The sequence below is a fragment of the Mustela nigripes genome, chromosome 2 (genome assembly GCF_022355385.1).
Source record: "Mustela nigripes isolate SB6536 chromosome 2, MUSNIG.SB6536, whole genome shotgun sequence".
Lineage (NCBI taxonomy): Eukaryota > Metazoa > Chordata > Mammalia > Carnivora > Mustelidae > Mustela > Mustela nigripes.
This window is the reverse complement of record NC_081558.1, coordinates 20,631,746-20,653,811: the sequence shown is the minus strand read 5'-3', so window position 1 is coordinate 20,653,811 and position 22,066 is coordinate 20,631,746. Positions and strand designations below refer to the sequence as shown.

At 37.1% G+C, this 22,066-nt stretch overlaps 1 protein-coding gene across 3 annotated transcripts in view; it reads left to right on the top strand.

Moving 5' to 3' along the window:
- Nucleotides 1–22,066, top strand: part of DCAF1 (DDB1 and CUL4 associated factor 1) — a 77,084-nt gene that overhangs the window by 9,846 nt on the left and 45,172 nt on the right. Inside the window, exons 2-7 of one of the 3 annotated variants that reach the window (XM_059389826.1) lie at nucleotides 914–1,031; nucleotides 6,481–6,557; nucleotides 8,953–9,026; nucleotides 11,101–11,214; nucleotides 19,836–19,973; nucleotides 21,479–21,991. In XM_059389826.1, coding sequence (XP_059245809.1) covers nucleotides 922–1,031; nucleotides 6,481–6,557; nucleotides 8,953–9,026; nucleotides 11,101–11,214; nucleotides 19,836–19,973; nucleotides 21,479–21,991 — 1,026 coding nt within the window. In that variant the 5' untranslated portion in view covers nucleotides 914–921. Of the gene's footprint in view, nucleotides 1–913; nucleotides 1,032–6,480; nucleotides 6,558–8,952; nucleotides 9,027–11,100; nucleotides 11,215–19,835; nucleotides 19,974–21,478; nucleotides 21,992–22,066 lie in introns of those variants that run through there. The other 2 variants (XM_059389827.1, XM_059389828.1) reach the window with 2 other exon arrangements.

Sequence of the window (22,066 nt, the reverse complement as noted above, 5' to 3'; positions counted from 1 at the left end):
GGGGGGGGGTGCCTGGGTGGCTCAGTGGGTTAAAGCCTCTGCCTTTTGCTCAGGTCGTGATCTCAGGGTCCTGGGATCGAGTCCTGCATCGGGCTCTCTGCTCAACAGGAAGCCTGCTTCCTCCCCTCTCTGCCTGCCTCTCTGCCCACTTGTGATCTCTGTCCAATAAATTAAAAAAAAAAAAAAAAGAATTGTCAGGGACACATTATTTATCTTTCATATAATTTCCCCCTAAAAACTTAGAAGAGAAAAATATTTTGGGAGTGATTTTTGCCACCTTTCCTGTTAAAAAACATAGCTTCAAAGTTTTAGACCTCAGAGAGCTAGAGTAGGGATTGGTGTGTGTGTGATATGTAGGTGTATACATTTCTTTAAAAAAGATTTATTTATTTTTAGAGGGAGGGGGAGGGGTAGAGGGGGAAGGAAAGGGAAAGGGAGAGAGACTCTGAAGCCAACTCCTCAGTGAGCCCAATGTGGGGCTTGATCCCATGACCCTGAGACTATGACCTGAGTTGAAACCAAGAGTCAGATGCTTAACCCACTGAGCCACCCAGATGCCTCAGTTGTATGCGTTTTTGAGGAGATAAAGGGACCCTAGCTTTTTGACTGTTTCTTAGCGGGGTTCCTGGTCCTAGAAGTGGTGAGAATCACAATTTTGATCCAGTTGCTTGTCTCATTTGACAGTTGAACAAAGCGAGGTTGGGAGAGGGTGAAAGGACTTGAAGAGTATCCTGGTCCCAATGCTAGGTTTCCCATTGTACCACAAATAAAATTATCTGAATGAAGGGTCTGGGAGTTAAGTTTTTGTTGCTTGCTCATCCCTTTTCTCTCCCCTTTTCAATTTTTGTAGGAAGTATGTTAGGTTTATTTGCCTGTGTTCATGTGCTATTTCTGTATATTTTTGATTCCTTAGGCCAAGCCATGACTACAGTAGCGGTGCATGTGGACTCCAAAGCTGAGCTCACTACCCTGCTGGAGCAGTGGGAAAAGGAGCATGGCAGTGGGCAGGACATGGTACCTATTCTTACCAGGTAGGAACAATTATGTTTTTTTATAAATTCGTTTGAAAAAAGGGACAAATTGGAGGCAAGTATGGGAACATTTTCATCTTGACTACGAATTCTGAATCCATTTTTTCTTTCAGAACTAGTCTTTTTCTCACTACTTCTTGACACTCTACGTTTCTTCTCAGGCTGTTGGTCCTTATTCTCCTTTGTAGGTTCTTCTCTTGTCTGTGTTTCACCCTTAGGGTTTTGTTGATGGTTCTTTTTTCTCTTCACCCTAGATAGTCCACCTAGATAGTTTCATTTCTATCCATGATTTAAAACATTATTCTTAGGTTAACTTTCAGATCACTATTTCTATTTCAGATCCCTCTTTTTAAAAATTTCAGACCCTTTTCTTAGCTGCTTGATGTATACATCTTTACCTGGCGGTTTGCAGACACCTATACATACTCTGTCTACAGTAGAGCTTACCATCTTCATCCTGCCTCCTTTCTCATTCACAGTTTGTGCTTTTGTGCTCTCCACTTTGGTGTACAGTGTCTTCCGAAAGTTTAGTCCCCATGCCCTGAGGATTTCTGCTTTCTCTTTTTCCCCCACTCCCCCTTCCCACTTCCTTCATTAGATATTGATCATGTTTTGACTAGCCTCTTAGGCAGTGTAAATTTTCTCTCCATCTCTAGTTTACCCTCCTCTAATACATCCGCCTCTTTGCTGAAAGAGTCTTCTTCCTGACACACAAATCTGATTGTTATACCTTTGATCATACTTCTTCTCTGGCTCTATTTTCCCTACAGAATAAAATGTAAACTTTTTAGAGTGGCTTATGAAGCCATTTATGATTTGGCTTCTACCTCCTTTTTCTGCCTCATAGTATTAGTCGCCTTCAGTAAGGAAAAGTACCATATTTTCTAATGTTTATGTGTCTTTACACTTGGCTGTTCTTTTGGCCTGAAATGCCTTTCCTTGGTGTGTCTGTCTACCTGGCAAACTCCCATCCTTTCAAGAAGCAGTTTGAGGATCATGTCTATAAAATTCTCTGACTTTGACATCCGCAGGTAGGTTGGGGCACTCCTTTTATTTCTTTTTTAATACTCCAGTCATTCTCCTGTGTGTGTGTGTGTGTGTGTGTGTGTGTGTGTGTGTATACACATGCAAATGTTTATATCAAATGTGGTATAATTTTAATTCCCCCCATTTTAACTCTTAACCACATTGTGCTATAATTTTTTTTTTTTTTGCATATGTTACTTCACTAAATTGTAAGGCTTTTTTTTCTTTGTTTTGTTTTTTAAATTAAAAGCTTTTAAAAGACATGTACTACACCTTTTTATTGTTGTCTCCTCAGACGGTGATTTGTGCATGCCTGGTACATAGTAACTGTATTCAGTAATTTTACTGAATGATGTGTGAAACCTGAGAGTGAAAAATAAAGGCTGAAGAGGGATGCCCATGGTTTTTTTAAGGAGGAGGTCACTGGAACATGAGGATCTTTAACATTTAATCTTTGATATAGCAAAGAAAAAAGCCTTTTGTTTGTGCAATGATGTATTCCACAGAAATAAAGAGAACTATGACCTTATGAAAGTTTAAGTGGGGATAAATGCTTTGTTGCTCTCAATATATTGGGAGCATGTGAAAATCACAGTTTTTTTTAGGAACAGTATTATTGCTGACTGGTGGAAAGTGGATTTTAATTTGTAGAGTCATTGGAGATTAAGAACTACTAATCACAAGATACTTGAATGCAGCCACAATGAATTTAAAGAATCTAAGTATTGTGCAGTTAAAATGTGGATTATTGGTATAACTGTGAGAGGAGAGAGTTATAAATGGGGATGATAACATTAATGATAGATTCACTTAATTGGAAAAAATATTTATTGAGTACATACACCAAAGAGAGTGTTTTATTTTCAAGATTATTTCACATCCATAATCATATTTGACCCTCAGCTTTGTCCCTGTGCTTTGGTTAGTAATGTAAAGCCTAAACTAGAGGGGTTCTGTCTTCAAGGAGATAACCATCTGGGAGGCAACTAACAGATATGAAACAATGCAGAATAGTATAAATTAGTATATAATGAGGTGCTAAATTGGGCAGTATGATTCTGAAATATTGCATGAGTTATGAGAATGAAAAGAACTTGAATGAGTCAGTTTCTTTTATTCACTCAGCAAATATATGAGGACCTTTTGTTTGTGGGAACTGTTATATACTTCCCTGAAACTAATTTCCTCATTTGTCACTACAAGTATCACTGAGAGCTACATTGTTAAATGATAGCTATCCTTGGAGCTATTTGCAAAAAACAACATAGCCAGATAGTGGAAAGCTAAGCTTAGAATATAGGATGTGGTAAAGGTTTTTGGAATAGGGACTTGAAAGATGGTAGAATGTAGCTTTGGTGAAAAACAGAGGGTCAGGGTTTTCTAGGAAAAGTGAAAAATGTGACCGAAAAAAAGCAATGACTGGAGAAGGAACTGGGACATGTTTTTGTGGCAGTGAAGAAATGGACCTCACCAGAGTGGAGGGTGAATATAAGGTAGGAATGGAAAATAAAGTTACATGGAGCAAGATCTTTAAAAGATATTCAAGGTTAGACAGGAAGTGTTAAGACACAGTAAAATGAATTAAAAGTATAGTTTATTTTAGAAAGGGGCATTTCCTATCATCCACATTGTGGGTGTGTTAGTTCACTGAGTATTTCCTAAAATTCTCTCACATGTCTATAGTCTCTCCCTTACCCACTCCCGCGCTGGCTGCAGGTATAAGTGTTTTGGTATATCCTTTGCAAAGCAGTGAATTTCAGGCTTGCCTCTTCTTTTATTGGCTGCAACTTTCATGATTTTTTGGCAGTTTTCCTAAGAAAAATATGTGTGACTTCTTATAAATTTGACTTTTTATTTATTATTCATATTGTAATTTATTATAATCAAGACTTCGACTTGATTCTGTGAAAAGGAACTGGCTTTGGGTCATGCTATTTGAGCATTACCCAGGTTCTGTGGTTTGTTTTTTTATATTATTGAGATGTATATTGTATAATACTCTGCTTGTTGGATTCTTTACTTGCAAAACTATCAACTACATCAAGTTAAAGAACTTTTGAGTTCTGCCTCCAGAAGGCTTCTTCCTATCCTGTCCCAGTCAAATCTACATTAAATTGTTTTTCTATTTGTTTTTTTTTTTTTAAAGATTTTATTTATTTATTTTGTCAGAGAGAGAGAGAGAGAGTGAGAGTGAGCACAGGCAGACAGAGTGGCAGGCAGAGTCAGAGGGAGAAGCAGGCTCCCCGCTGAGCAAGGAGCCCGATGTGGGACTCGATCCCAGGACGCCGGGATCATGACCTGAGCCAAAGGCAGCTGCTTAACCAACTGAGCCACCCAGGCGTCCCTCTATTTGTTTTTGATTCTCAGTTTTCATTGTAGCAATACTTATCCAGCTCTTACATGTCAGGTTTTGTTTTAAGCAGAGAACATGTATTACCTTAAACCTCAAGGGAGCTCTATAAGATAGGGACTATTACCCTTATTTTACAGATGAGGCATAGAAAGGTTAAGTAACTTGACCAGAGTTACACATAGTGGAAGAAGTATGATTTGAACCCTGGCCAGCTGGCTCCAGAATCCATTAACTTCCACTGTGGAACATTACTTAGTTTCAACAGAAGATATTGGTAGATCTTATCATGTGTAATTTTAAACATATTTTATGTGGTAGCTCTTTGTGGCAAAGTGAATTTTCAGAGTTTAAAGGGAAGGATAGACCAGTAGAAATTAAAAAAAAAATATTTTTTATTTATTAATAAATTATTTATTTATTTGATAGAGAAATCAGCAGGCAGAGCAGTAGGCAGAGAGAGGGGGAAGCAGGCTCCCCACTGAGCAGAGAGCCCGATGCGGGGCTCCATTCCAGGACTCTGGGATCATGACCTAAGCCGAAAGCAGAGGCTTAGCCCACTGAGCCACCCAGGTGCGCCAAGCAGAAATATTTTTGAGGCTTAATGAGGAAAAATATGCCAGAGTAGGCAAGAGTTTTTGCAGGGAGCTTAGCTTTTAAAACTAGGACGTATCATTTTTTTTTTTTTAAAAGATTTTATTTATTTATTTGCCAGAGAGAGAGAGAGAGCGAGCACAGGCAGGCTGAGTGGCAGCAGAGGCAGAGGGAAGAGCAGGCTCCGCGCTTAGCAAGGAGCCCAATGTGGGACTTGATCCCAGGACGCTGGGATCATGACCTGAGCCGAAGGCAGCTGCTTAACCAACTGAGCCACCCAGGCGTCCCTGTTTTTTGTTTTTTAAAGATTTTATTTATTTATTTGAGAGAGGGAGAGCCCAGGGGGAGTATGAGAGGGAGAAGAAGACTCCCTGCTGAGCAGAGCGCCCAATGCGGGGCTCAATCCCAAGACCCTGAGATCATCATCTGAGCTGAAGGCAGATGCTTAACCCACTGAGCCACCATGGGAAGTATGATTTTGTGGACAAAAAACATGTAGGAGAGTTTGAGTCAGGACAGAGCATGGTAGATGTTGGAGAGTATAATAGCCTTGCATTTGATTGTCATATAATAGGTTAAGGTGTCATTCTTGCTTAGGGTATTCAAAATGTGATTTTTCTTCTTTCAAAAACGTGAATAAAAAAAGACTTGGTACATGCAACAAACAACATGGATCACTCAAAATATGCTGAACTAAAGAAGGCAGTTATGAAAAGAGCATATATGATTCCATTTGTATGACATTTTAGAATAGGCAAAACTAATCTTTGGTGAGAGAAAGCAGATAATTGGTTGCTTGGGGTAGGGGTAGGAAGTTAGGTGGGGGGAAGACTATTATAGGCTGAAATAATAGTACTTAGGCCCTGAAACAGTTATGAACTTGGACTCTTCGAAGAGCAGAGAAGGCCATATGCCTGAAGCTTTATGAAGGGAGAATGGAGAGAAGTCAGAGATGTAGACAGAAGCTGGGTTAGTGTAAGCCATGGTAGTACTTGGGTATAATTGAAGTTAGTGTGATAAATTTTTGGAAGTTGGATAATGAATTTTGTGTCAAACATTGAAGCAGGAAGTTGGAGAAAAGGCTACTCTGGGTAGTTCAGGCAGTTGATGGTGTTCTGGGCAAGGATAAGAATAGTTAAGATTGAAAGAAATGATTGAAGTCAGGAAATACTTTGTAGGTAGAGCTAACAGGAATTATTGTTGTGGGGGGTGAGGAGAATAGGTTTTAATGAGGACTCCGAGGTTCCTGAGGGGAGGGTAGTGCTATCTTTTGGGACAGGAAAGTAGAGAGAAGAATGTATTTGGGAGTGGACACTCTTTAATGAGATGGTTGTTTAGATCTGTGTGTTCATTGGGAAAATAACTTTTCTAACTTTCTGCTTTTATTTTACACCTTGATTGTTGAATTGACTTTTGTAGGTGGTGGTACATATTTTTGTATGCTTGTCTAGAGTTGACCCTGTCTTCCCTTTGTGCTAGGATGTCTGAATTGATTGAAAAAGAAACTGAAGAATATCGTAAGGGAGATCCAGACCCATTTGATGACCGACATCCTGGTGAGACCTGTGTTCTCTTAAGCCTGGCTCTAATATTCTTACAAAAGAAAGTAGCTTATAGGAAAATTTACAATTAAAATAGCATCTTCCCTGCTAAGTTGTAAGATCATCTTACTGTTAAAATATTGCTCAAGGTGGAGGTAGTGAGAAAAAATCCTGGAAAAATGGAAATATTTGTAATATTTACATATCAGAGAGAAGTAACTAACTTCAAGGAGCTAAATTATATAGGTATATCTTACACCATTGGTATGTTACCTAAAAAGGGAAAATGTTCTGCCTTTCTGACTTTTTTTTAAAGATTTTATTTATTTATTTGACAGAGATCACAAGTAGGCAGAGAGGCAGGCAGAGAGAGAGAGGAGGAAGCAGGCTCCCTGCTGAGCAGAGAGCCGGATGCGAGGCTTGATCACAGGACCCTGGAATCATGACCTGAGCTGAAGGCAGAGGCTTTACTCCCCTGAGCCACCCAGGCACCCCTGCCTTTCTGACTTTTAACCCCAAAGAGATTATCCTTTGTGCCTTCATCTTTCAAACAACAGTTTGAAACCATTACGAACTTGGATTCTTTAAAGGAGAAAAAGGGATAGTTATCCTTTTACTAATGAGGAAATGTAGTTGAAAATGCATTCAGTGCCTTGTTTTTAGTTATGAAATTGATGCTTGGAACCTTGAATAACAAACAGGTTTCTTGATTTCTACTTTAGTATTTCAGCAGCTAAAGTATGCTATCTCATAATAATTTGGCTTTGTTTTAGGCTAATTAGAGCCATGACAATGCAGTCTGCTTTGGCATGGAATTTGGTATGATACAGAGTTATATGAGACTTGAGACTTTGCCATTTTATGTTGTCTCTAAGGTGGAGTACCAGTGGGCAAAGCTTAAATCACATGTGGGCCCATTGCTGCATATAAACTTCCTCCGTGTAAGGTCAGAAGTGGTCCTTTGTGGAAAAAAGAGATACTGTATGTAGAGCGATATGAGAATGAGTGGGACTTACAAAAAAAAGAACATTGTATACCCACCTGAATGGTACAGGATTAATTTCTGTCTTAGACTTTTGTTTTCAAGTGTAGATAAGCTAGGCATTTCAGATTGAGTGTGCAATTATTTATGGGATACCTGTTGCTCTTGCTCTAGACATCACTACTTGTGACGTTAGAGTATTATTCACCTATTTAATTCTTCAGTAAAGCAATCAGAGCATGAAGAAGTACGAATGTGAATGTGAAATAAGAAATTGGGTTAATGTATGGGGTTATGAAAAGAATTAGAAGAGAGATGATCATGTTTAATGACCTTAGAAAAGCCTTGGAAGGGATGCAGTGGTAATGAGGAAAAAGGGAGAAACAGAATGATACACTTTTTTTCAGCAGGAAATTTAAGGACTGTTTTTTCCTCCCTACCTCTTATGTTAAGTGAGGTTTGCCATTAGGCATAATTTCTTTAAATAAAAATGAGGGTGTCAGGTTCATCATTTATAAACAGAGAAAGTTAGGTTATCTGTGGTCCTCATCTAGTTTTTATGATAGCATTCTGCAACTTCTCTTTTTGTGATTTACTTTGGAATATTAATTACAGCTTAGTAGAAACTTCGAATCAGTAGCTCACATCTTTCCTTCATCCTAAATTGTATCCTTGACTAAATTTGCCACTCTAATGAACTTACAGGAAGATTAAAGTAGATGGTATCTGTTTTAAAAACCAATAATTGTCCCAGTCATTAAGTAATTCCTTTACCTGTAGGCTGTGTGTTGAGTAGATTCTAGGTTTCTGGCCTTTCTTTCCCCAGGAACTTGGAAAGTTAAGATGTCCAAGGGTACTGTATCTTTAGAGTTGGTGATTGATTTTAGTGGAATTCCTCTCCTGAGCCCTGCCCCTACAACCTCAGTTATCATTCCAGGTTTGAGGATGCATCTCTGGTATTGTTGGCTTTATAGTTGAAAGGAAGGTTGGACTTGGAGTCTTACCTCCTCTAGACGACCCATCAAAAGATGTTTTGCTTCCTACCTTATTCTGGCTTGGAAATCAGAGTTGTTCTTTCTCTTAAGTCTCCTTTATGATTCTTTTTTAGATCTTGTGTACTCTTAGTGATGCTGGGGTGGGTGGGTCTAGTGCACATTTATTTAATTTAGCATTGCTGTGTAGGCATTGTGCTGGGTGATGGGGAAGTTAGAGAGCAGTGTCTCGAGTTTTTATATTGTCACTTTTAATTTTAGAGTATGTTTCTTATGAAATCTAATTCATCAAAAGAATCTTTTCTTTGTTTCTATTTATTTTTGTAGCATTTTAATAGTACTTGTAACAACCCAGGTGCCTTTCCAGAGGTTTAACTTGCTTAACTGGGATGATTTACTTATTCCTTGTTTGTTCCTCCCCTCTTCTTTTTGGTAGGTCGAGCTGATCCAGAGTGTATGCTGGGCCACTTGCTGAGAATACTCTTCAAGAATGATGATTTCATGAATGCAGTAGGTTTGCTTCTTACTTTTCTCCAGAGATTATCATTAGCAGATGCTATACCTTTATTGTATGTAAATATTTTACTTTCTCCTAAGGTCTTGACAGGATTGGGAATAGATTGCGTAGATTTTTTTTGGTTTGGTATTAGTTCAGTGAGATATGCATCCTGGATTTCTTTCTTACCAAAATCCTAGTTTTAGCCAAGGTGTTTTCTTTTTGGTGCCTATTTTGTTCAGTTGAATATTGACTAGGACTCACAAGGCATCTGTGCTCATCCCTGGGCAGGAATAATTTTAAGTTTGGGAATATAGACATTTTCTTGGGTTTCTGAATAGAAAACTAAGAGTGATAAATGAGGCATGATTCTGCATCAACACTGTGGTGTGTGCATTGGGTTTGTGAAGGTAGAGAAAGATACCTTCCCTAACTCTGGGCTGTTGAGAAGTAAATGAGCGGGGAAAATACACCCAGTGTACACAGTTCCTTTAATACAATAATTATTCAGTAAGTTGTAGCTGTTAGCTTTGTTTTTGGAGGCCGGAGTGCATGATGCTTAAGAGTGTAGGTTTTGGGGTCCATGTTTTGGGTTTAAATGCAGCTCCATTGATCTTGAGGCAACTTAAGCCTCTAACAACCTTCATTTTCTACAAGCTTTATTTTCTTTATCTATAAAATAGGGATGATAGTTCTTATCTGTAAAATGTTTTTATAATCTTTGAAATTAATTGTGAAAAGTGCTTAACACAGAAAGAACCTGGTAGATGAGGGCTCAGTAAGTATTAGCTATTGTCTATATTATATTAACTCCTGGATTTATTTCTCAGTTACTGTTGTCTCTTTTGTATCTCAGATCATTTACAACTGCCTTCTAGGTATTTCCACCTGGATATCCTCCACAGTCACCTTGAACTGTCTAATTGTTTGCTCTATTATTTGTTTCTCTTATTCTCTAGCTCAGTAGTGATGTCCTTGTCTTCCTAGCTAGAAGTTATCCTTTATTTTTCCAAGCTCTCTTATTCAGTGAACTTACAGGTCTTATTCCCATTCCATTAACCTTTACAAATCCCTCCACTTCTTTCCGCCCTTTTTGCCAGACCTTAGTTTAGCCACTGCCATCTCTCTCTTGGCTATTATAGTCGCCTCTTAACTGATTTATCATCTTGTCTTGTCTTGTTCTCCTCCAACCTATTCACTCTATAGTCCAGAAAAAAATGCAAAAAATGATGGCACCCTTTTGGTTACAGTCCATTAGTGGTTTCCCATTGCTCTCAAGATAAATTTTAAATTCCTAGGTTTGAAGTATAAACCCAATCTCTCTCTGGCCTTTGTCTTCTCAATTTTAAGTGCTTGCCCTTTGGCTCTCCTCTTGTCCCTACTATACCTCAGCTACTCCTACTTGTCATTTACATTCTGGCTTAGAATCCCTTCCCTTCTAAAGTCTTCTCTGATTCTTCTGCAGGAGTTTTTTGGCCTCCTACAGGCTTCTATAGCATCCTTTACTCAATGATATTTGTTTTTCCAGCTGTCACCTCTGTTGGATTATGAACCCTTTGATGGTGGGACTGCGTCTTATTCACTGATGTATACCCAACACAGAACACAGTGCCACTTAGTAGTTGAGACTGAGTAGTATTTGAATGCTAAAATGAAAGTTTATTAATATGTTTACTTACAATTTATGTGTAATATTAAATGTATTTATAGTGTAAGTATGAAATTCAAGTTTACATTAACCATTGCCAAGAATCCTGCCTTATCCTTCTGAAAAAGTGTATGTAAGAATAAAGGGTAAAAAAAAAAATAGGGAGTGATTTCTTCTTGATACTCTTTAAGCTTTAATTCTGTTGTTGCTGATATGTTGTTTTGGGGGGATTTGATTTTAAAGATACAGAAGAAATCATATATGATCCCATCATGGCTCAGAAGGATTGTAACCGTTTATAATAAAGGTTTAATTAGTAATCATTGGTTCTTAATACCCCTGAGGTGAGTGATGGGAATTTATTAAGGGTTTATTAGACTTCATTAATTTGACTGGGTTGAATTTCAGATGAATAGAAGTATTCCTCCGTTTTTTTATAGCTGGTGAACGCATATGTGATGACAAGCCGAGAGCCCCCTTTAAACACTGCAGCTTGTAGACTCCTACTTGACATCATGCCAGGGCTGGAAACTGCTGTTGTCTTTCAAGAAAAGGTATTTAATAAAAAGAAAAGTCATCATTTTATTTTTAAATTGAAGGTTGATCTGTTTGATTTGTCTTTGTTAAGGTAATTATAGATTTTTATAATAGTCATATGTTGTAGAAATGTAAGAAATAAAGATAAGCAATAAGAAAAATTTAAGAATAACTTTGTGCTGCTTAGGTGCTATAGTATATCTTAAAATCTTAAGATCATATGTTTTTAGAATGGCTTTATGATCTTACTCAAACTCGTATTCTTGATGAGTTGTCTTCCTTAGTGAGGAAGGAATTTCTGCTCTGAGGAAGCCCATCGTCTTGATGGTATTTATTTTTTATTTTCTTTTCTTCTGGTTGGTATTTTATATTTAGTTAATATTTGAAGACGTGTTTTGTGCTGTGTTTTATGCTAGGTGTTGGTAATATTTTGTTAGCAAGATGGGAGCTTTTGTTAGCAAGATGGGAGCTTACATTCACATATTTGGGAAGGCAGACACAAATAAACTGATAGTTTCAAATAAGGGTAACTACTATGAAGACCAGAAAGTGATAATTTGATAGTGACTGTGTGTGTATATGTACTTTAAACGTCAAAGATTAGTTAATCTATTTTTAGAAGTAATATGGGTGTTTTGTTTACAGCATTAAGAATTTGTACGTGGCTTTCTTTTTTTTTCCAAAGATACTAAAACTTAATTTTCTGAAACAGTCTGGAAGTCTTAATATAGTTAAATATATAAGCCAAATGAAAGATCTAGAAATAGATTTTCATTTAACTTTTAAAGTTTTATTACAGAATTGTATCACAAGAAGTCTTTTAGAAAATAACATTATGTAATTAATGCTATAATTTTCAGTATTGTATACAGTATATATAATTTGTAGTATTGTATACAGACTAAATTAAAAAATCTCCAGTTAGTTTATCATTGTGGGAGACCAAAAATATCTATATGCTTGTGAGAAATGTTTTAATATGAATTCTTTTGAAAACCGGGATGAAAGTGAAGCATTTGTAGCAGTGTATTTGTTTATACAAGATTTGTAGAAGATTACAGATGATTTTACTCTTCTTTGTGAAAGTTTCCTGGTTGTCATTGTAGGAAAATCAACTCTGGTTCTTTATAGTTTCATCATTATGTATTTAGAATTAAGTGAATACCCTTTGGATGTCAGAAACACTAATGGATGTTTTGAATAAAGCTTTCTGCAGTTTAAGAACAGCTTTGTTTCTTTCTTTTCTTTTCTTTTTTTTTCTTAGAGACGGGGAGGAAGAGGAAAGGGGAGGATGGAGAGAAAGAATCTCAGGCAGGCTCCATGCTAGGCATGGAGCCTGATGCAGGGCTTGATCTCACAACCCTGAGATCATTACCTGAGCTGAAATAAAGAGCCCAACCGAATGAGCCACCCAGGCACCCCAACAGTTTTATTAATAACTAATTTCTTTTGGGAGAAGTGAATTATTATGGAAAATTAGATAGGAAATAACATAACCTTGAATCCAGTGTCCTAGAACACAGATTACAATCTTTTTTGACATTTTGAGACTTTCCTGTTGGATTACATGATGATCTTTATCCTTCATAAGTATTCTATGCAAATTTTTGGTGTGAATCAATATTTTACTTCTTTTTTTTTTTCAATATTTTACTTCTTTAAAAAACATCTCATTATATAGTGTTTCTCAAACTTTGTGAAACATAATATTTTTACATGCAACCCATTACATATATGTATGAAAAAGAAGTTTCTCGAGCATTGCTTACTCTTTATGCAGTACATTCTGATATTTTCTATTTCATTTCCTTTTTATTTTAGAGGTGGTTGCAAGTTATTAAATTGATTTTATTACTTCTAGCCACTTACTTTATTTTATTTTATTTATTTTTTAAAAGATTTTATTTATTTATTTGAGAGAGAGAGAATGAGAGGAAGAGCATGAGAAGGGGAGGATCAGAGGGAGAAGGAGACTCCCTGCTGAGCAGTGAGCCTGATGCGGGACTCGATTCCAGGACTCCAGGATCATGACCTGAGCCAAAGGCAGTCGCTTAACCAACTGAGCCACCCAGGCACCCCAGCCACTATTTAAAAAAGTTGATTTTTTAACTTTTTAAAGCAATAGAAATAATCAAATAGCTTTAAATTTTATTTTTGTTTACAATTATTTTTATAGTTTTCTTCAGAACTGGGTACTTTAATATTGTTTGTGTACTAGGTTTTTCATATTGTTAAGTTTGTCAGTGTATGCTACTAATCCAGTCAGATCAGGACCTTTGGGGTTATTTTTTGAGTATTGCTTTAACATTTTCCTCTTTGAGGTTGTCTTAAAATATTGGTGGTGGGAGGGATAAAATCAGAACGAGGTCTCAAAGTATCATCTCTAAGTGAGTGTTTCCCAGATTTTAACTCTGCAACATTGATTCCTCTAAAAATTTTTTTAAAGATTTTTTACTTATGTATTTGACAAAGAGAGACACACAGAGAGAGAGGGAACACAAGCAGGGGGAGTGGGAGAGGAAGAAATAGGCTTCCCACTGAGCAAGGAGCCCCATTTGGGCTTCCATCCTCGGTCCCTGGGATTGTGACCTGAGCTGAAGGCAGACGCTTAACGACTGAGCCACCCAGGCACCCTTCTCTAAAATGTTAATAGGTACTTTATGAAAAAAGTTATTTAGGCGAATGCCTACCGTTTATTGAGTGTGTGCTCTGTGCTTAAGCATTTGTTTTGTATCGTATACTAATCCTCAAAGAATTCCATGAGAGGTGGGAAGAAAACCGTGAATATAGGTTTTTCAGAGGCAGAGAGAAAAAACTGGTTTCAAGAGAGATGGGAGGAGGAGACCCAGATTTATCTTACTGACCAGCCAGGACAACCGGTCAGCTTTCCTGTGGCATGCACATATGAATTCTGGGTAAATTGAATAAACTTTTAGAAATCCCTGTGTGCCAGAAATGAAGAGGTAATTGTAAAATCAAAGTGATAATTGAGGATAGGATACAAAACCTTGGTTGAAGAGTTGGAACTGGGATCCTTGATCCCTGCATAAGACTGGTATCCCAAAGGACCCTCACTGAAACAGTGCAAAAGAGAAATACCCCCTTACCGCCTTGGGGAGATGACAGATTTCTCAATTTCTGACCCCACACTAAGGGGTAGGGGTGGATAAATCTCTGAGAAACTGTGGGCATGACTTTTTTTGGGTACATGTTTGAGATTTCTACCGTATGATTAGGAACCCCAAAGCCAAAAAATCAACAGCAAAATACTTTGTGATATTCCTTGAGTGGCAAAAGTAAATGTAAAATCACTCTGGGGGGAAGCTCTCATAATCCAGGTTACCAGGGATTCTCCTAGAAAAAGCAATTTCCAGGTGAAATGAGCTCTCGAAAACATTACAAAACACACCAGCAGTTAGTTCTCCATGATTAGGAGTTAACAATACAGTAAAGAAGAGAATTAAATAGAATAGCTATCTGAAAGATATTAGAAAGCAACTATTTTTAAAATGATTGGATGTATTTCCTTTTTGGCTTTTTCATCACTAGTGTGTAGGAATGAAACTGATTTTGTATGCTGTAACTTTTTGCTGAATTCATTTATTAGCTCTAATATTGTGGAATCTTAAAGAGTTTTCTATGTATAAGATCATGTTGGCTGTTAACAGATAATTTTATTTCTTCTTTTCCAACATTAATGCCTTTAATTTCTTTTTCTTGGCCTCTTCTGACTAGAACTTACAGTAGTGTGTTGAATAGAAGTGGTGAAAGCAGACATCTTTGTCTTTTTCTTGGTCTTAGGGGAAAAAGCCTGTCAGTGTTTGACTGTTGAGTATGATGATGGGTGTGGGTGGGTTTTTCTTACCTTTCATGATGCTTAGAAAGTTTCCTTCTGTTCCTAATTTATTAAGTACTTTTTAATGAAAGTGTGTAGATTCTTTTTGTTGTTGTTGTTATCATTTGATATGGTCAGATGGTTTTCTATTCACAGTGATTTCACACTAATTTTATTAGTGTACTATGTTGATTTGTTTATGTTGAACCATATTTCATTCCTGGATAAATCCATTGGTCATGGTGTATAATCCTTTGACTATGCTGCTGAATTCAGTTTGCTGGTATTTTATGGAGGTTTTGTGCATCACTATTCATAGGGGATATTGATCTGTAGTTACCTTGTAGGGTTTTGGTATCAGGACAATATTTTGGCTTTATAGAATGAATTTGAAGTGTTCCCTTACTAATTTTTTGGAAGAGTTTGAGAAAAAATATTAATTCATTTGATACACAAAAATATTTTTTGTGTAGAATTCACCAGTGATTCTATCTGGTCCTGAGTTTTTCTGTCTAGGGAAGTTTTTGATGACTGATTCAATCTCCTTACTACTCATAGGTCTATTCAATTTTTCTATTTCTTTATCAATCAGTTCTGGTTGGTTGTGTTTCTAGGAATTTGTTCATTTTATTATTTTATCTATATTACTAATTTTGTTGGTGTATAGTAGTTAATAGTATTTTATAATCTTTTTAATTTATGCTAAATTGGTAATAATGTCTTCTGTCTTTTTTTTTTTTTTTGGTCTAGTTAAAGGTTTGTTAGTTACATTTGGTTTCATTTTCTTTCTTTTCTTTTTTTTTTTCCTATTTGCTGTTCTACTTGTCTGCACTCTAATCTTTATTATTGCCTTACTTCTACTAGCTTTGAGTTTCATTTGCTCTTTTTCTTGTTCCTTAAAAACACCACTTTTGCTACATGACATAAATTTTGGTATGTTGTATTTTTCTTTTCATTTATTGCAAGGAATTTTCTAATTTCTGTGTGATTTCTTCTTTGACCCCTTGGTTGTTTAAAAGTTTGTTAATTTCCACATATGACTTGTCCATTTTCCCTTGGGTTGTTGATTTCTTATTTCATTCCATTATGATTGGAGAAAAAAAAATTTTTTTAAGATTTTATTTATTTATTTGACAGAGAGAGATCACAAGTAGGCTGAGAGGCAGGCAGAGAGAGAGAGAGGAAAGCAGGCTCCCTGCTGAGCAGAGAGCCCGATGCGGGACTCGATCCCAGACCCTGAGATCATGCCATGAGCCGAAGGCAGCGGCTTAACCCACTGAGCCACCCAGGCGCCCCTGGAGAAAAAAATTTTTAAAGATTTTTTACTTCATTTATTTGAGAGAAAGAGAGCATGAGTGGGGTGAGGGGCAGAGAGAGAAGCAGGCTCTCTGTTGGCTGGGAGCCCAGTGTGGGGTTTGATCCTGGGACTCTTGAGAGCATGACCTGAGCCAAAGGTAGACGCCCAACCAACTGAGCTACCCAGGTGCCCTGAGAAAATTCTTTATAAGAGTTTATTCTTTTTTAATTTATTAACCATGGTATTACCTGACATGGTCTATCCTGGAAAATGTTCCATGTTTACTTAAGAATGTGTATTTGGTCTTGCTGGACTGAGGATTCTCAATATTTCTATTTGGTCTAATTGGTTTATAGTGTTTAACTCTTCTGTTTCTGTACTGATCTTTTGTTTGGTTGTTCTGTCCATTATTGAAAGTAGGGGTACAGAGTTTCTGTTTGGGATAATAAGTTGTGGAAATATGTAGTGGTGATGGTTATGTAACATTGTGAATGTAATTAATCCCAATGAATTGTACACTTAAGAATGGTTTGATAAGGTTTAAAATTATTGGATGTAGAATAATCAGAACTTTTTAAAAAAAGATTTTATTTATTTATTTGAGAGAGAGAGAGCAAGCACAAGTTGGGGGCAAGGGGAGAGGGAGAAGCAGGCTCCCTGCTGAACAGGCTTGATCCCAGGACTTTGGTATCATGACCTTATCTGAAGGTAGATACTTAACAGACTGAGCCACCCAAATGCCCCAAGTATCAGAACTCTTAAAGTCCAAGATTATGGGGAAGAATGGCCATTTGGGAAAGGAACCAGAGAAGAACTGGATATAAAAATTAGAGTTCTTGAATTTAAAAACTTAGTAGATGAGTTAGAGTTAAGTTTAGACACAGCTAAAGAGAGAATTAGTGAACTGGGAGATTTGATAGGATAGCCAATAATAAAGCCCCTAGAAATAAGAGCTGAAGAATAGGAAAGAAGTTGAAATATAGAGATTAGAATTAGAAAGTTCAAAGTGTATCTAAAAGGAGTTTTAGGAGGAGAGAATAGAAAAGAAAAGGGAAAGGCAGTATTCAGGGAGTTGAGGCTAGACTTTTACAAATTAATGAAACACATGTCCACTCAAGATTCAGGAAGGCCAAAAGAAATACCAAAGATGGAGGAGATCTTGAAAGCAACCAGTGTAAAAAAGATTCCTACAAATAATCAAACAGAGCAAACTCTGATACAACAGTAATAGAAGCCGGGTAATAGAAGAAACTGTCTTCAGAGTACCTTTGTAAACATAGAAGTATTGACCAAATAAACAAAAGCGAGGACAAAAATTCTGGGCAACATATAGATAGGAGCTCATTGAAGTTCATATTTTAAGGTTCTCAGACTGTTTGGGAAGAGGGGAAATAAAAGGCTATTAAATATATTTTAATAGATATATAATATATAAGAATATAGAATATAATGTATAATAATAATATATGTTAAATATATTTTCATGTCAAATATTTTATTAGAGAGATCTCAAGTAGGCAGAGAAGCAGGCAGAGAGAAGGGGAAGCAGGCTCCCTGCCGAGCAGAGAGCCTGATGTGGGGCTCGATCCCAGGACCCTGAGATCATGACCCGAGCTGAAGGCAGAGGCTTAACCCACTGAGCCACCCAGGTGCCCTTCATGTCAAATATTTCAAAACAAATTTCTCAAAATGTACTTTTCAGTGTTAATTTTTTTGAAAAGAGATTAAATGTTTAGAAATGTATGGGATAATGACTCCATGACCCTAGAGAAAAGTAAGATACATAATGCACAAAGTTTAAAAAAAAATATTGTTAAGTCTGATTACATAAAAATTAAGAATTTGTGTTTATCATAAAACACTGGTAAAAGATGTGTATTTCATAGCAGTGGAAGCCTGAATGGTCAGCAGGCATAAAAAATATGCGTGACCTTATTAATTAATGAGGAAATTCAAATAAATGCAGTGCTCCCCCCCCCTTTTTTTTAAGAGAGTACATGAGTGGGGATGGGAGTCGATAGGGGGAGGGAGTGAGGGAGAGAGAGAATCTGAAGCAGGCTCCACACCTAGTATGGAGCCCAACATGAGGCTTCATCTCATGACCCCGAGACTGTGGCTTGAGCTGAAATCAAGAGTCAGACACTTCACCAACTGAGCTACCCAAGTACCCCTGCAGTGTTATTTTTATACCCATTAGATTATGGAAAATAAAAATTGTGACCGTGGCCAAGTTTTGGTAAAGATGTAGAAAAAAAGAACAATTCACTGTTGGTGGAATTGTGAATTGTTGCAGTTACTTTGGAAAATAGCCTAGCACCCTCTGGTAAAGTTGAGTATGCACATATCTGGTGATTTAGCAGTTCTGATCCTACATGTCCACCCTAGGGACATGCTTGTACAAAAATAGTTGTAGTTGCTTAAACTAACAAAATAGCAGTAAGAACATCTGGAGGTACACTGCCAGCAATCAGACCCCAGCTCTGCAACTCATGTTACCTAACCTTACTGTGATTTGGTTTTCTCTTCTGCAAATAGTTACACAATCATATCAGATTGTTATGAGAAATTCTAAGTTATGTGTAAAGGCTATTTTATGTTGAGTGCTATTTGTGACAGTTACATGTAACTATAGGTGAGTGTAAAAAGCATAATGTTGAGTAATAAGTTATGGTAAAAATACTTATGGTACCATGTGTTTTATACAGTTCAGAGTATGTAACATGTAACAGAAGTTTAACAGGAAAATTGTTAAAATTAAGTAACTGTAGGTACCTTTTGGAGAGGGAGGATACAGGTGGTACAAGGAGGAACGCATGGAAGGTCTCTGTCAAGTTCAGTGGTAGATCTTGGGTGCTTTTCATTTTCTTTGGACTGTACATGTTTGTATGTATTATTTCTCAACTAATTAAAAATAATTTTGGGGGCGCCTGGGTGGCTCAGTGGGTTAGGCCGCTGCCTTCGTCTCAGGTCGTGATCTCGGGGTCCTGGGATCGAGTCCCGCATCGGGCTCTCTGCTCAGCAGGGAGCCTGCTTCCCTCTCTCTCTCTCTCTCTGCCTGCCTCTCCATTTACTTGTGATTTCTCTCTGTCAAATAAAAAACAAAACAAAACAAAAAAAAACTTAAAAAAATAATTTTGGGATATGTGGTGTTAAGTACTTTTTGGTGGATGACTTCTCATTAATAATGTTAATTGTGCATTATGAACTTCAAAGAAGGACATAGAATTTTTAGTGCTCCCTACTTGATTATTGAACATTTTGGGTCTTAAACATCTAAAGTGGGACTATATTATGTGATTATTGATGGCTAACTAGGAATCTTTTTCACGAATGCACAGCTGTTTTAACTAAACCACTTGGACACTTAGCTTACTTGCATTTTTTAATCTTATGAGCAACACTGAAATATTTTATTAAATTTTTTCATAAGACTGGAATCTTTGCTTTATCTTTAAATATGAAAATGGTCTTTGTTGAATTGTACTATTTCATTTCCTTTACTATAGGAGGGAATTGTTGAGAATCTTTTCAAATGGGCCCGAGAGGCTGATCAGCCATTGAGGACATATTCTACTGGACTGCTAGGAGGTGCTATGGAGAATCAAGATATTGCTGCCAACTATAGGGATGAGAATTCACAGCTGGTAAGGACTATGTTAGGATTAGTTTCTGTATAAGATGGGAGAGTATTTGCAATTTCTTTCTTTATACCTGAACTCAAATAGGTAGATCTTATTCATTACCTTGTATTGGAGTGTAGCTATAATTTCGACATTTCAAGATTACTTTTTACAAGTTTTGATTTTACTTTTTTTAACTTGAAAATAACCATTTTTCATCTTGTCGAGGATCACGGTAGTTTATACTCGGTAAAGAGTAAGTACCATTCCCTTTCTTTTCCCAACATTTGGATTATGAAAATTTTCAAACATACAGCAAAACAGAATTTTACAGAGAACAGCTATATACGTACCACTTAAATTATTTGTGGACATTTTACTATACTTACTGTATACCCACCCATCCATCCATCCATCCACTTTTCCTCTTATTCATCCACCATTCCGGTTTTTTTTTTTTAATGTAGTTCAAAGTAAATTACAGGTAACTTTCTCTCTCTCTCTCTTTTTTTTTTTTAAACTAAGCATAATACTACATATTAAGTACTACATAAGTACTTAAAAAACGAAAAAGCGGTGAATTTGAAAAATAGATTATGTAACTACATAGGTGGCAGTGTCTAACAATACAGTTTACAACAGGTACAAGTTTGAGAAACGTTCATTGTTTTTTTTAATTTTTATTTTTTTAGTCACGTTTATTGGGGTATAATTTAAATAAAGTAAAATAAACTCTTTTTTTCCCCCTTCCATAATGCCCCATCACTCAGTTACCCCATGCCCCCATCTCTCTCCCCTCCAGGAACTCTCAGTTTGTTTCCTATGATTAAGGGTCACTTATGGTCTGTTCCCTTTCTGATTTCATCTTGTTTTATTTTTTCCTCTCTTCCCCTATGATTATCTGTTTTGGTTCTTAAATCCCACATACTTCATGTTTTATTTTCTTTTTTTTTTTTTTTTTTTTTTTTTTTAAAGATTTTATTTATTTATTTGACAGAGAGAAATCACAAGTAGATGGAGAGGCAGGCAGAGAGAGAGAGGGAAGCAGGCTCCCTGCTGAGCAGAGAGCCCGATGCGGGACTCGATCCCAGGACCCCGAGATCATGACCTGAGCCGAAGGCAGCGGCTTAACCCACTGAGCCACCCAGGCGCCCCCATGTTTTATTTTCAAAGACACTTCAGAGTCACTTTAAAAAAATCATGGATATGTCTGGTGTCTGCCTCTTCAGGTGTTGATGGTCCAGCGTAGCTTGATCCAGATAGATCAGTTGTGAATGATGTGTAATGTGCAAATGTGGTTTGGGTTTTTGGGATATTTTATGAGGAATGAGACTTTTAGCTATTCCTTATTTTACAAAGTTATAGAAATCAGATAAAAATATTGATCAGATCTTTACCATTTCCAGATATTGGGGTAACTGCATGAGGATTTAGTTGTCCTTAAAATGGAAGTAAGATTTATTTATTAAGAATCATTTAAATTAAGATGCAGAAGAAATAAAGCCTTTTATTCCAATATCTGTTGATAGGTGGCAATAGTACTTCGCAGACTGAGGGAGCTACAGCTTCAGGAAGTGGCTTTGCGGCAAGAAAGCAAGCGTCCCAGCCCACGAAAACTCTCTTCTGAACCTCTTTTGCCTCTGGATGAAGAAGCTGTGGATATGGACTATGGTGACATGGCTGTAGATGTAGTGGATGGTGAACAAGAGGAGGCCTCTGGAGACATGGAGATCTCCTTTCATCTTGATTCAGGCCACAAGACCAGTAGTAGAGTGAACTCAGCAGCCAAACCCGAAGAAGGAGGATTGAGGAAAAATAAGGCAGCAAAACAGGGTGACAGAGAGAATTTTAGGAAAGCCAAGCAGAAGTTAGGTTTCTCAACATCTGATCCAGATCGCATGTTTGTTGAGCTGTCTAATAGCAGCTGGTCAGAAATGTCACCTTGGGTGATTGGCACCAATTATACCCTTTATCCCATGACTCCTGCTATTGAGCAGCGGCTTATTCTCCAGTATCTGACCCCCCTAGGAGAATATCAGGAGGTGAGCTTATTGGAAAGAATACTGTTCACACTTTGGGACTGTTGTGCTTACTTCTGAGATATTTTATGGTAGCAT